We start from the raw sequence: 13,612 nt of genomic DNA on the forward strand, positions 1-13,612 counted from the left end.
TTAAGCTGTAATTTGGTGGGGTGGATGCGTCGTCTGTGATTGTTTTTACACAGATGTGTTGTTAATCTATAATATGATATTATATTATATTGAACATCATATGTTTTTATAAAGTTAAAAGAATCTAAAGTTATACACAATAAAGATTTGGTAACAGTGAGTTTTTAGCTAGTATTTAACACATAAGTTTTGTTAAACAATATTTCAGTCAATATGGACAGAAGGATATAACGGTCATTTTTATCCGGTCAATGCTTATCATAATCAGACCTCTTACTCCAATCAACACTTGTTCACAAATTTTGGTAAACAACCCTTTAGTTTCAAATTTCAATTGTGCATCATCGTTTTCATTTGGCATTCATCGCTAGGCATCAGAAGTGACCACTCTTCGTGGGAACATTTTAGTTGAACAATTTGCATCAGGTGCGTTATGGTAGCAATGCCAGTGGCTAATGTTTACCTGCTTTTTTGGGTTCACTTTCGAATTTTAATCGGTCCTTGGATGGATCGTTAACCCGTTCTTAACTAAAAATGGGCTCGAGCCAAGTTTAAACAACAAAAACGGGCCTTGATAAGCTTTGTCCAAACTGATTTATGATCCAAAATGTGTAATCGAACCAATGACTTGGGTCGGGCTTGTAACCTACCCTTTTTAACCGATTTCAAATCTCGGACCATTGTGCATATCTAATCGAAACCTGGGCTTTGACCCATTTGTAGTGTATATAGGTAGCCCATGCCTCCATGAAATGTTTTTGGGCTATGATGACATATAATATAACCTCAATTTTTGGGTTTTGACAAAATTATTATGGTGATTTGTAGGGTGTGAATATGGTTTGATATCATGATTTTTGTCTTACACGGTGTATCAATTAATTATAATTAGTAAATATAATTTTATATCATGTATCAATTAATTATATTTGGTACCAACTTAAATGAGACCAACTTTTCTCAATTGGTACATGTTGGTATGATCTTGTACCAACATTTCAAAAGTTGGAGTTAGAATTTATGTTTTACATGATTTACCTTTCAGTTCTTTCTATTACATTTTTCCACGGGTCCTCAACCCCAATCAAAACCGTTACCCTAGCAAAAAAAATCTATTGAAATCAATCAAAAAAGTTATTCGAAATCAACAAAAACATTAAAAAATCTCTCGAAATCAATCAAAAAATTTTAAAAATCTCTCGAAACGTTGTAATTAGGTTAAAAATACATCGAACGATTTTACGGGCTTTTAGTCTACCTTGAAGGTGACCCACCGAATAAAAAATCTGGATCCGTTACTGATTTCGTTGATACAAGAATTTATTTTGTTTTAGTATAAATTTTCAAACAATTATTAAAAATATATTTTATAAACGTATGAAAATCGTATTTGAGCAAGTTACGGTGAAACATTTATATATATAAAGTTGAAGCGAACGTCTATCGTCCCTCTTTCCCCTTGGAACTCATATTAGGGTTTCTGACTTTCTTATCAGAGACTCTCTAGGGGAATTGCTGCAAACCCCCAAAGATTTGGGATTTCTTCCATAACTACGACCACAGTAATTAGATGGGTACAGAAAGGAAACGGAAGGTCAGTTTGTTCGATGTCGTCGATGAAGCCACAGCTACGGCGAAGGTTAACAAAGCTAACGGCGGAGGTGCCGTTCATGGTATCAACACCACCACCACCGGTGGTATGCCTCTGGTAAACAGGTGGAATGGACGCCCTTACTCTCAGCGTTATTACGATATCTTGGAGAAGAGGAAGACCTTACCAGTTTGGCATCAGAAAGAAGAGTTTTTGAAAGCACTCAAGGACAATCAAACCCTTATTTTAGTCGGTGAAACTGGTAGTGGTAAAACCACACAGGTTAGTCCTTCCATTATGTTAACTAACACTTCTCTTTTGCTATTTTTTCATATCGCCATTGCTATCGATTCTAAGTCTATTTCTAGTTTCATTCATGTTCCTTTTTCTATGTCAAGATCTGCCTTTTATGTATCGGTTTTTATTGGGAAATTAGCCATGTCTTCATTGTTTTAGTTTTCTGATTCTCTGGATTACGTCTGTTAGTACATTGATGGTGCAGAGTATCTGTTCGTTAAAAGTATTCTGTTTGGTGAAAATTTTGTTGTGGAGCTTTTAATTTGAATTGTTAAATTCTGACCAACAGATTCCTCAATTTGTCTTGGAAGCTGTTGACGTAGAGAGTGCAGATAGACGCAAGAAATTCATGGTTGGTTGCACCCAACCTCGTAGGGTGGCTGCAATGTCTGTTTCTCGTCGAGTTGCAGAGGAGATGGATGTAACAATTGGTGAGGAAGTTGGTTACAGCATTCGTTTTGAAGACTGCAGCAGTGCCAGAACTGTATTGAAGTAAGGGGCTGTTTGGTTGATTTTTCATGAAGTCCTTTATGAATAAGTTGTCTGTTTAGATTAATAGATTGGGACACTTTTTTGTTTGGGAGAGTTTTTTCATAGATGGAAGAAGCATGTTTTTGGATTGGGAGATGGTTTGGAAAAAACTTGGCTTTCTGCATAAAGCTCCCCCTCTTAGAAGCTTATTGAATAAGCCACTTTCTATATCATTAAGCCACTATCAAAAAGTCATGTATCACTGACCGAATAAGCTGCGAGTCCTATTAAGCTTGCTAACAAACAGGGCCTAAGCTTTAGTAGGATTCCCGTAAATGAATTGCTTTCACATCTCTTAATCTGATTATTCGACTGACATCTGTTCGTTGGCTTTGTAGATACTTGACAGATGGTATGCTATTGAGAGAAGCCATGACAGATCCACTTTTGGAGAGGTATAAAGTGATAATTCTTGACGAAGCACATGAAAGAACGTTGGCTACTGATGTTTTGTTTGGGCTTCTAAAGGAAGTGCTGAAAAATAGACCCGATCTTAAGCTAGTTGTAATGAGTGCTACTCTTGAAGCTGAAAAGTTTCAGGGTTATTTCTTTGGTGCACCTTTAATGAAAGTTCCGGGAAGACTTCATCCTGTCGAAATTTTCTATACCCAAGAACCCGAAAGGGACTACCTTGAAGCAGCAATCCGAACAGTTGTACAGATACATATGTGTGAACCTCCTGGTGATATACTCGTTTTCCTTACTGGTGAAGAGGAAATAGAAGATGCATGCCGCAAGATAACAAAAGAAGTCGCAAATATGGGAGACCAGGTGGGGCCTGTGAAAGTTGTTCCTTTGTATTCAACACTGCCTCCGGCTATGCAGCAGAAGATATTTGAACCTGCTCCATCTCCGACAACAGAGGGCGGTCCTGCTGGTCGGAAGATTGTCATTTCAACCAACATTGCTGAAACTTCTTTAACCATAGATGGGATAGTTTATGTCATAGACCCTGGTTTTGCAAAGCAGAAAGTCTATAATCCACGTGTGCGTGTCGAGTCTTTGTTGGTTTCTCCAATATCAAAGGCAAGTGCTCACCAGAGATCAGGTCGTGCTGGAAGAACACAACCAGGTAAATGTTTCAGACTGTACACAGAGAGAAGTTTCAACAACGATCTTCAACCGCAGACCTACCCAGAGATTCTTAGATCCAACCTTGCAAATACTGTTCTCACTTTGAAGAAACTTGGTATAGATGATCTGGTTCATTTTGATTTTATGGACCCTCCTGCTCCGGAGACTTTGATGCGCGCACTAGAGGTTTTAAATTACTTGGGAGCATTAGATGATGAAGGGAATTTGACAAAATTGGGTGAAATTATGAGCGAATTTCCCCTAGATCCTCAGATGGGGAAGATGCTTGTAGTGAGTTCTGAATTCAACTGTTCTAACGAAATTCTTTCCATCTCAGCTATGCTATCAGGTACATACTACATTCTTATCATCTTTTTTCTTGCATAGTATTAGTATATCTTAAATTGGAAATAGAAACGATAGGGTTGCAATATGCTTGATGCATATTGGCATCTTGGTTAATATTTCATCATGCATTTGCATAGACCATAATCTCTGCAGATGCATGAAAATTGCCACTTTACTCTTGGGGGTAGAAGTGAGGTCTGCCTACATCTTACCCTCCTTAGACTCCACCTCAGGTGGTAACATTTTTTACCTTTTCCAGACCCCGCCATATACTGGGTTATTTTGGTATAATCTCTGGAGATGGGGATATGCTTTTTCTGAGATGCATGTACATGGCGGCATGCTTGTGGTTAGATGTGTCTTAGGTTGTCATCAGCAACTGTCTTGTCTCGGTTCCATGCCCCCGGTTGGCATGCACCATAGAATTTCTAAGGAAGTGCTGATGCAAATAGTTGCAATTTCTCAGTATTCTTCATGAAGCAAATGGTGTGATCTCGCCTCTATGAATCTGCTGACCAACCGTGGGCCTCCTCTGTGATAACCCAATTTTTTCTTTAGTACCCAATTGCTTTGTCCGGCCTAGAGAAGCTCAGAAGGCTGCAGACGAAGCAAAAGCTCGATTTGGACACATTGATGGGGATCATCTTACGCTGTTGAATGTGTATCACGCTTACAAGCAAAATAGTAAGTTCTTTACCTTGTCATAAAGCTACTAAAGATTTTAGGATGCAAATTGATCTTAATATTTATCTGTGTTTGCTTTCAGACGAGGATCAATCATGGTGTTACGAGAACTTTGTAAATCATAGAGCACTTAAGTCTGCAGATAACGTGAGGCAACAGCTAGCTCGTATAATGGCCAGGTTCAACCTCAAGTTATGCAGCACAGATTTTAACAGCCGCGACTACTACATCAACATCAGAAAAGCTATGTTAGCAGGGTACTTCATGCAGGTTGCCCATTTGGAGCGCACTGGACATTATTTGACCGTGAAAGATAATCAAGTTTGTTGCTTCTTTCTTTACTCGTTTCAACATTTATTATTTAACATGGAGAATTAAATTATATTGGCTTTGCTGTCCAAAAAAAATTATATTGGCTTTGACGTACTATTGATCCATACTCTGTTTTCCATTTGCAGGTTGTCCATTTGCACCCATCAAATTGTTTGGACCACAAGCCAGAATGGGTTATTTACAATGAATATGTCCTAACAAGCAGAAATTTCATACGCACTGTTACAGATGTTCGTGGTGAATGGTTAGTCATCTTCACTAATAAGATTTCATTTTTATCTACCTCTGCATTATTCTCATGGTTGTTGTATCCCTCCATTCTCATATATATATATATATATATATATATAGGGTTGGGTTCACGTGAGACCAGCCTGTTTTCGTGAGACCCGTGAGACCACATTTTTACGCGTAACCTTCACAGCAAAAACACTGTGAAGGTTTAAAAAAGTCGAACCTTCACAGCAAAAACACTGTGAAGGTTTTAAAAAGTCACCTTCACAGCATTTTGCTGTGAAGTTTCAAGTGTAAAATCTTGGTCTCACGGGTCTCACGAAAACAGGCTGGTCTCACATGATCCCAAGTCTATATATATATATATACACACACACACACATGGAGTGTGTGCTGTGGCTATGGGTTGCTATAAACTTTGGAAAATTACAGTTTACTACCCTTTAAAGATTGTCAGACGAAACTGCTTTACTCAAGAGGCCTCTGTGACCAAAACTTACAAATCATTTCATTTGCAACCCATGTTCCATGTATATCTGTCGTCTGGATAAGCCCTAAGGAGTGTGCCTTACTCAAGAGGCACAAATAATTTCTACAATAAACAATGGACAAAGGAGGAAAACCCCAGATATTCCATTATTTTTCTTTTTAATTATTCTACTTGTTTTCATTTCCATCTGCTATTTCTGTTTCATTGTTTTTCTTTCTTTTGTGATGGTTTCTTTCAGCAAGTCTGCTGTTACCTATTATTTTTTTGCCTAATGCTTTTGAAACCCCCTAACTCTACTGTAGCATGGGAAGAGAACCTTCTGTCAAAAAGCTGAACATGTCAAAAGGTTTTGATTGCAAGATGTGTTCTTGTTGAAATGTTTATGTTTAGATCAGTTCATATTGAGGTCTGAGGTTGTGATGTTTCCTTCTGCTTTTTATCAATGATTTTGAAGTTACGAATAGATGAACTTATAAATCCTAATACGTGAAATAGCTCAACAATTGCTGAATACTCATAATTAAAAGATAAGTTTGTTGGATGGTTGATAGCCAATTTGGTTGGATAACGAGGATTGTGGGTTCTCTATATACTGGTAGTTATTAACTTATTATGGGAAATCACATTTAAACAAAGAATCAACGAAAGCAAGATTCATGTATTTCTTTCTCAACTTCTGGAAAAAGCAAGCCTAGTGATAAAGAGTCATAGATTATTTTAGATTTGAGGTTCAAGATGGTATGGTCCATCTTTAACACCAATTCCATTCTATCAAAGTCCTGAGTTTTTCTGTTCTGTTTACCTTCAGGATTGTCGATATTGCTCCACATTACTATGATCTTGAAAACTTCCCCCAATGTGAAGCAAAACGTGTTCTGGAGAAGCTGTACAAGAAACGGGAAAAGGACAAGGAGGAGAGCAGAAACCGAAGATAGAACCCTCACTCACTCGGGTTTCCATTTTCACATATCACTTCTACTTGAGATTTGAGAGCATCAATCAAAACTATGAAATACCAAATTCAGCAATGGGGGATGTGGACAGCAACGGCTTGTATCTCCAAGGTTATTGAGGGTTGCGCAATACTACTTATCATCATGTATCTTAGTTTAGCAACAGTTGTTGGTTCAGTATGAATGAATTGAATAATCTTTGAAAAACCAGTTCCATGTTTTGTCTGTTTGGGTTTCTAACATTTGCAAAAGAGAGTTGCCAGTATCATGCTTCCTTTCTTTTTCTAATATATGAAAAACAAAACAAGATCACCATTATTTTTCTTAATACTTGTATCCTAATTCCTAACATATGGTTGGAGTGGATTTTTCTGTTGCAATTGTATTTGTTTCTTGTGGATTGGTTGTAAAATGGCGCAGCTTGTGCCCATGTCCTGTCCTTCAGTTTTCATTATCTAATTGCATAAAGACAGTGTGGCTAAAGTGGGGAGCTGCCATGGGTTGCTGTGCCTCAAGTCATGCTGTATGGGGCTGAGGGACTTTTTGATTAGTTTTTTTCATTAAGTCCTGTATGAATAAAGTTGTCTGAGTTGTGTGGTTGGTTTTTCATTAAGTTGTGATTGTGGATTATGTCTGTATATTGGGAATGCCTTTATTTGGTAGGGTTTTTTCCATAGATGGAAGGAGCACGTTCTTTAATTGGGAAAAATGGTTTTGGAAAAACTTGGTCTTTTACATAAAGCCCCCCTAGAAGCTTACGAGTAAGTTGTGAGCCCCATTAACTTCATTAAGTTGTTAACAAACAAACAAACACCCGAGTGTTGGAGAGAAGTTGTAAGTTGCATAGGAGACCAATCGTGGTGAGGAAAGTAGAAAGTGTTTTAGTCGAGGCCAGAGCAAGGACGTGGGATGGGTAATTGAGGTTGGACATGACAATATTAGATATTTTCGAGGACATGATCTTTGATAGGAGTTTGTAGAGAACATAGTAGATTTAAGATAGAGATCTGTAGTGAGTGTGGATACAAGTCACGCGAGGATAGGGTGGGGGTGGGGTCTACGGAAGTTAGGGTTTTCAGAGCATCTCTAACACATATGTTATATTTTCTCTCTTATTCTAAATTTGGAGATTTCTCAATTCTCTTATATTTCTCTCTTTCGGCGGAATATATTGCTTAGATACTTCATTCTGAATCACACTTATAAAATCATTTACTTCAATAAATAAGTGAAACTACATATTTTTTATTTGAATTCAAACAAATGAAACGAAGGTACGAAGGATAGCATCATGGCACACCAACTTAAAACACACAACCACAGCTGCAATCACAATAAATATATCTCAGCTTTTGTTCGCAGTCAAGTTCTTGTAAAGAATGTCGATCCCCGCCTGCATTATATCATCATACACAATCAAAAACACCGAAAACCATCAACAAATGTGCTTAAAAAAGTTGGATTACCTTGTAACGCTTCATCAGTTTATCTCTTCGTTTCTTCAGAGTTGCAGTCAGCAAATCTTTTTCATCTTCAAATGTCCGAGGCTCCACGATTATGGCCTTTATATGTTCAAAACCTCGTAGCTACATGAACCCAGAGCAGTATGCGTATTAGATGATATCATTGATAAACAAACTCGTAAAGATCTTCATACAGATGTATACATACGATACCTTGTTTCTCTCTGCAGTAGATTTAAGCTCGGAAATGATATACTCGCGTAGTTGTGTAAGATTACATAACTCAGCATAAGAAACTTTATTCCCATTTTGATGTGCCCATCTTTCTGCATGCTCTTTGTTTGGTACAACGACTGCAACCAACGCTGATTTGAAGCTATCCCCGTAAACCCAAATCTATTGACATAATTATGAGTTTTAGTCTGGGGGCAGGTTCCCTTAGGAACCTAAAACTGATTAGGAACCTGCGAACCGTCCACAGCACAACACGTGTTATTCATCATGAATGTTGTAACATATTCATCATGAATGTGTGACTCATGATGAATAACACTTCCATATTCATTATGAATATGTTACGACATTCATGATGAATAACACGTGGCATATTATAATGAATAAACACTTCCATATTCATTATGAATGTGTTATTCAAGATGAATATACATCCTGAAGAGGGACACGTGCGCTGTGGGAATTTCCCGAGTTCCTAATCAATTTTGGGTTTCTAAAGGAACTTCCTTCTTTAATTAGTCTGAAAAGAACAATAGGACCGAACTTATAAAAGTCCTAGTGAACGCGAAGATGAATGAATAAATGTACATCTTCAACAATCGGAGTGATGCCGTAAACTTTCTCCAGGTATTCAAGTGCAACATATTCCCCTTGAGATAGTTTTATCAGATGTTTCTTTCTATCAATAATTATCAACACCCCATTTGGTTGCATCTCCCCTATGTCACCTGATGATGCACATAGATCAAGTTATTCGCAGAATTATGTATAGTATTCACATATGAATAAGGGTATTAACCTGTATGAAACCACCCATCTTTCATAACCTCATTGGTCAGCTCTGGATTCTTGTGGTAACCAGCAAAAGAAGTTCTCCCCTTGACGCATATTTCACCACGAGGAGGATCCGCCAATGGATCATAACCCATTTCCGGAACCTCCTCTAGACGTAACTCTGTGTACACGAATGCTGAACCAACGGTTCCAAGCATGCACATTTCATCTGGATATCCTAAAGTGGCTAAACCACAGGTCTCAGTCATCCCTGTAACAATTAAGCCAACTTAGAAAGCCAAAGGGTCTATGTACAACCAATTATTTGTGTTTGTTTTCTTGTATATTTACCATATCCTTGCAACACAAAAGCACAAGATGTAACCCTCAAGAACTCTTCAACCTCACTGCTTAATGGAGCTCCTCCAGATACTATGAGACGAATTCGACCACCCAGCCTGTTCTTAACCTAAGATTCAACAAAAGATTTGGTAAAAACTCGATGATAGAATACACTTTGGTGTGCATAAACGCAAAGAATCTGATGGCAGGACCAACCTTCCTGAAAGCAAGCATATCTGCAACCGGTGATGCATATTTCTGCTTGTAACCTGCTTTCATCCATTTAAGTTTGCTGCATATTGATTTTAAAACTCATATTATTTCCTTCATACGGAAAATAAAAAGAGCATAGCAAGAGAAGCGGTCGAGTACTAGTTGTATAGAATGTTGAATATTTTCCTCCTCCTTGGATTAACTTCTTCTAGTCCTTTAAGCACGCCTGAAAGACGAAATATAGAAACGAAATGGGATACAATACAATTGCATAATGATTGCCATACAGGCTGAAAGTATGTTGTTTGGTTGGTTTTCCATTAAGTCCTGTATGGATAAAGTTGTCTACGTATTCTAATTTGTCTGTATAGATTGCAAGATTTTTGTTTTGGAGGAGTTTTTTTCAGTGATGGAAGAAACGTGTTTTTTAATCTGGAGGGACAGGTTTGAGAAAAACTTGATTTTCTGCATAAAGCTCCCCCCTAGAAGCTTACTGAATAAGCCACTTTCTATATCATTAAGTCACAACCAAACAGTCATTATAGCCGACCGAATAAGCTGTAAGTCCCATTAAGCCTATTAAGCTGCTAATAAACAGGCCCATCTTATGATACCTTCGTGAATTCTTTCCAAAACTCTAGGTACTCCAGCCAAAAATGTCGGCTTCAGCTCCATCATATCATCTCTCAGTGCGTTGATGTCCTTCAAATAGTTATGATCAATTAGATTGAGGGTAAAGTGGGAAGGCATCGAAAGCAACCACAAACACCTTGTTATAACCAAAAAGAGATCGAGTTCACGATTTTTACCCCATGAAAGAAGCCAACAGAAGCACCTTTACGGAAAAAGTACTCTTCAATCATGCGGTCAAGGATGTGAGCAAGAGGCAGGAAAGATATATAAACATCATCGACTGTCATCTATCTTGGTTCCATATTCCAAGCACAAAAATATGACCATAAACAGGTAAAAGATCAAGATACTGATAAAGAAAGCAAAAGCAGAATGATAAGAACACAATCTTCAGGTGGGTATGTGATCAAGATTCTTGACATTTTTGTTCTTCACTTTTTAGTGCTCAAGAACAAGTTTGATACTTTTTTTACATTTAGTAGGTGATAATACCTTGTCTTCGAATTGGTCCATGAAAAGATCGACCCCTCTTATGTTTGTTGTAGCGTTTTGATGAGTCAATATAACGCCTTTTGGATCTCCACTGGTGCCGCTAGTGTACATAATCGTACATATATCAGTTGGTTTAGGTGTTTGCAGCTCTGATGGATGTTCACTCCCCTAGTTGACAATATAACAACATGAAAACAGCTTAGAAAACAGCAAAATGGAATTTATGCCGACTAAATCCAAACGAAAAACTAACCATTTGAACGAACTCGCTCCATGAATACGATTTTATACCCATGGAATCTGCTTTATCCTTTTCCTCATCCTTCATTGAACTGAAGCAAACAATGACTGAAATCACAGAGGAAATCAAGAAAAGAAGGTTAGTTCACTCGTATTTCGGCTGTTGCAACTATTTAAAAATGATCCTCACGCTTTAACCGTTGAGTATGTGTACATTCCGGATTCAATAACTGCAAAATTAAAGCACTGTTACAAATGGATAAACAGAAGGCTTGAAACTTTTATGGTCGAATATACCAATTTTGCTACAAAGTCTGGTAAAGTTTAGGTCCTCACTTCTTTAACTTTTTTATCTTGCACAAAAACAATATCAACTTCAGCATGGTCCAATATAAAGTTGACTGCTCCTGATCCTGCTCAGATAAAAGCTTCAAAAGCCATTAACATTCTGATTGAAAATAAGAAGATTTGGACCCAAAAAAACAGAAGAAAATGGTTTACCAAGGGTATCATAGAGAGGTACAGAAATGTAACTCTGAGCATTGCAAGCCTAATTAAACGTAAACGGTTTACTCAGAATTCGATCATTATGGAACAAATTAACCAACAAAAAGTTCAGAAATCATTACACCAGTAGAGCCAAAAAAACTAACCTCCATTGCCACAATCCATTGGGGGCAATTTGATCCATAGATTCCCACTTTACAGCCCTATTATCATACATAAATCGAAAAGTATTCATCGGAAAAAGAAAGCAAAAACTCCCAAAAGTTAAAAGTTAAAACCAAGAAAGTTATTTCAACCATATAACGATCCTTACAGATCCAATTCCAGAAGCTCTTACAGCTGAAGCAACATGCAAAACTTCTTCATATACAGCCTTGTAAGTTCTCCATATGTATGGCCCCCACTGAAAAGTTAAACCACAAATATGGGGCAAGTTTATAGGGTGGCAGCTTCCATTTTCCAGTTCATATTAGTACATAAGCTACCAAAAAACACATACTTTGCCATCCACAATCTCACGCCATCCTAGCATCCTGTTATCAGGATATTTTTCAACAGAATTCCTGCAGAATGAGCAAGAAATCTTTACCTTTTACATTTTCTATAAAGAAATCAACAACAATATTCAAGAAATATGAAATACCTAAAGACATCCCAAGTGGTTTTCAAGTCAGAATCGAGAGAAGGAAACCCATCTTTTGCTAAAAGATTACGGTAAATTGGACCAACAGATGGATCACCATCAACCCCTTTTCTTCCATCTTCCACCTTCACTGCAAACTGTTTATCCATTTTCGACTTCTGTGCAGTTCTTTAAACCCCCTATGAACAGTTTAGTAACATACCCCCTTTTAGATTCCTACTAATTTCGATCAAAAGAAAGAAAAAAGGACGAATCCCCCATAATCCAAATAAAGCAGACCACAAGCCAACCAATACTGAAAGTCTGAAACGATGGTGAACCAAGATTCTGCTGATTGTTCAAGAAATCTTGAGCATTCCATTAGTGGATACAAAGATACCTTTTTCGTAAAGATTGGAAATTTAGAACGGGGTTGGCGATTATTTTATGTATTGTTTTGTGGGATGGGGAGAAAGAACACAGTAGATTCGAAAAAGGTAAGGAAACATAAAAAGATTCAAAAAGGAAGGTTGTTTCAAGACTCCTTTCTACAAATTATTCAAAGACAGCTTTCTGCAGAAAAGAAACTACAAGATATATGTGTAAATACATCACTGACATATAAACCCATAACAGTGCATGCACATACGTGTATTTTCAAGAATAAAACACGTTTAAATGTTGCTGTAGATGCCAAAAAAACGAAGAAAGAAGATGAGAAACTCACCAGAAGAAGTTCAAGATTCAAGAAAGATGGTTGTGATGGTCAATTTGAGGGTAGAAACTATCAAAGAAACCAATACAACTTTTCAAAAGCTTGCAGTTGAATATAAAAGTTTGCAGCAATAAGTAGGGGCCAATGAATGGAACTGCTAGTGGCTTCTTCAAACTGTGGGATTTACAACCAAATAATGCTTTACGTATTTGCCTTCCTTTGACCGGCGTTACTATATGTTCTTTATTTTGGAGGAAATCTTCAATTTAAAGAAAGAAAAGGTACTTGGAGGTTTAAAATTTATGGTTCAAGAAAATTAAAGCATTTGCACAAGATTTGGAACCTACTTTGTTGGTCCAAATTTCTGCCAAGAAACCGCAAGTTAAAATAAAAAGGAGGAAACAAGATGATGGTGGACGATCGAGTAGTCGTTGTATGATGATAATAGGAAAAGTGTTAGGTGTATTTCTTAAATGGGCATTAATGGATGTTGGTATTATAGGATTGTACTCCAACCTAAATTGAGTTTAAGTTTACTTGTTTGGGTTGGTGGAAAAGCATTTCACAGTTATAACCTTGTATTATTTGTGGAATTATTGGAAACTTAAATCAATATATTTGATAAAAAAAATATCTGCCATTCAAATGGGGTTTGATGGATTCCAAACATTGAAAAATTGTACATATAATAAATTATGGGTGTTGTAAAGAAATCTTGGTACCACTCTTGTCAACTCACCATCACCCATGTGTGACTTTCAAGAAGAAGTATAATCCATCATTTATTTGTAAACGGATCTTGATAACCTACTGACGTTGTTAATTTGAGGGATTAGTTTGGT

General features: G+C 37.2%; 2 protein-coding genes across 4 annotated transcripts; one reads left to right on the forward strand and one right to left on the reverse strand.

Moving 5' to 3' along the window:
- Positions 1–1,439: 1,439 nt before the first annotated feature.
- On the forward strand, positions 1,440–6,860 carry LOC112518008 (probable pre-mRNA-splicing factor ATP-dependent RNA helicase DEAH2). 2 transcript variants are annotated; one of them, XM_025125510.1, is made up of 7 exons: positions 1,440–1,873; positions 2,178–2,380; positions 2,758–3,842; positions 4,400–4,525; positions 4,608–4,846; positions 4,984–5,102; positions 6,391–6,860. In XM_025125510.1, exons 1-7 carry the CDS (start codon positions 1,571–1,573, stop codon positions 6,515–6,517), a joined length of 2,202 nt encoding a protein of 733 aa, XP_024981278.1. In that variant the 5' UTR covers positions 1,440–1,570; the 3' UTR covers positions 6,518–6,860. The 2 variants fall into 2 exon arrangements, with proteins under 2 accessions (XP_024981278.1, XP_024981279.1); XM_025125511.1 differs by lacking the exons at positions 4,608–4,846; positions 4,984–5,102; positions 6,391–6,860 and having other exon boundaries at positions 4,308–4,493.
- Positions 6,861–7,726: 866 nt separating this feature from the next.
- On the reverse strand, positions 7,727–13,215 carry LOC112518618 (long chain acyl-CoA synthetase 1-like). 2 transcript variants are annotated; one of them, XM_025126382.1, is made up of 20 exons: positions 12,783–13,215; positions 12,077–12,255; positions 11,933–11,996; positions 11,747–11,836; positions 11,580–11,636; positions 11,428–11,476; positions 11,263–11,339; positions 11,117–11,156; positions 10,940–11,034; positions 10,687–10,854; positions 10,371–10,481; positions 10,176–10,263; positions 9,721–9,787; positions 9,565–9,640; positions 9,358–9,475; positions 9,032–9,277; positions 8,821–8,960; positions 8,212–8,394; positions 8,002–8,121; positions 7,727–7,928 (listed from the first exon to the last, which is right to left on the reverse strand). In XM_025126382.1, exons 2-20 carry the CDS (start codon positions 12,223–12,225, stop codon positions 7,881–7,883), a joined length of 1,986 nt encoding a protein of 661 aa, XP_024982150.1. In that variant the 5' UTR covers positions 12,226–12,255; positions 12,783–13,215; the 3' UTR covers positions 7,727–7,880. The 2 variants fall into 2 exon arrangements, with proteins under 2 accessions (XP_024982150.1, XP_024982151.1); XM_025126383.1 differs by lacking the exon at positions 12,783–13,215 and adding an exon at positions 12,367–12,670.
- Positions 13,216–13,612: the final 397 nt, after the last annotated feature.

Source organism: Cynara cardunculus (assembly GCF_001531365.2).
Source record: "Cynara cardunculus var. scolymus isolate 2C chromosome LG 9, CcrdV1, whole genome shotgun sequence".
Taxonomy (NCBI): Eukaryota; Viridiplantae; Streptophyta; class Magnoliopsida; order Asterales; family Asteraceae; genus Cynara; species Cynara cardunculus.

Coding starts and splice junctions, on each gene's coding strand:
- LOC112518008 (XM_025125510.1), top strand. CDS start 1,571: ATGGGTACAGAAAGGAAACGGAAGGTCAGTTTGTTCGATGTCGTCGAT. Junction 3,843..4,399: donor CATCTCAGCTATGCTATCAG/GTACATACTACA, acceptor TTTTTTCTTTAG/TACCCAATTGCTTTGTCCGG. Junction 4,526..4,607: donor TCACGCTTACAAGCAAAATA/GTAAGTTCTTTA, acceptor GTTTGCTTTCAG/ACGAGGATCAATCATGGTGT.
- LOC112518618 (XM_025126382.1), bottom strand. CDS start 12,225: ATGGATAAACAGTTTGCAGTGAAGGTGGAAGATGGAAGAAAAGGGGTT. Junction 11,997..12,076: donor ACCACTTGGGATGTCTTTAG/GTATTTCATATT, acceptor CTCATTCTGCAG/GAATTCTGTTGAAAAATATC. Junction 9,788..10,175: donor TTTGGAAAGAATTCACGAAG/GTATCATAAGAT, acceptor TTCGTCTTTCAG/GCGTGCTTAAAGGACTAGAA.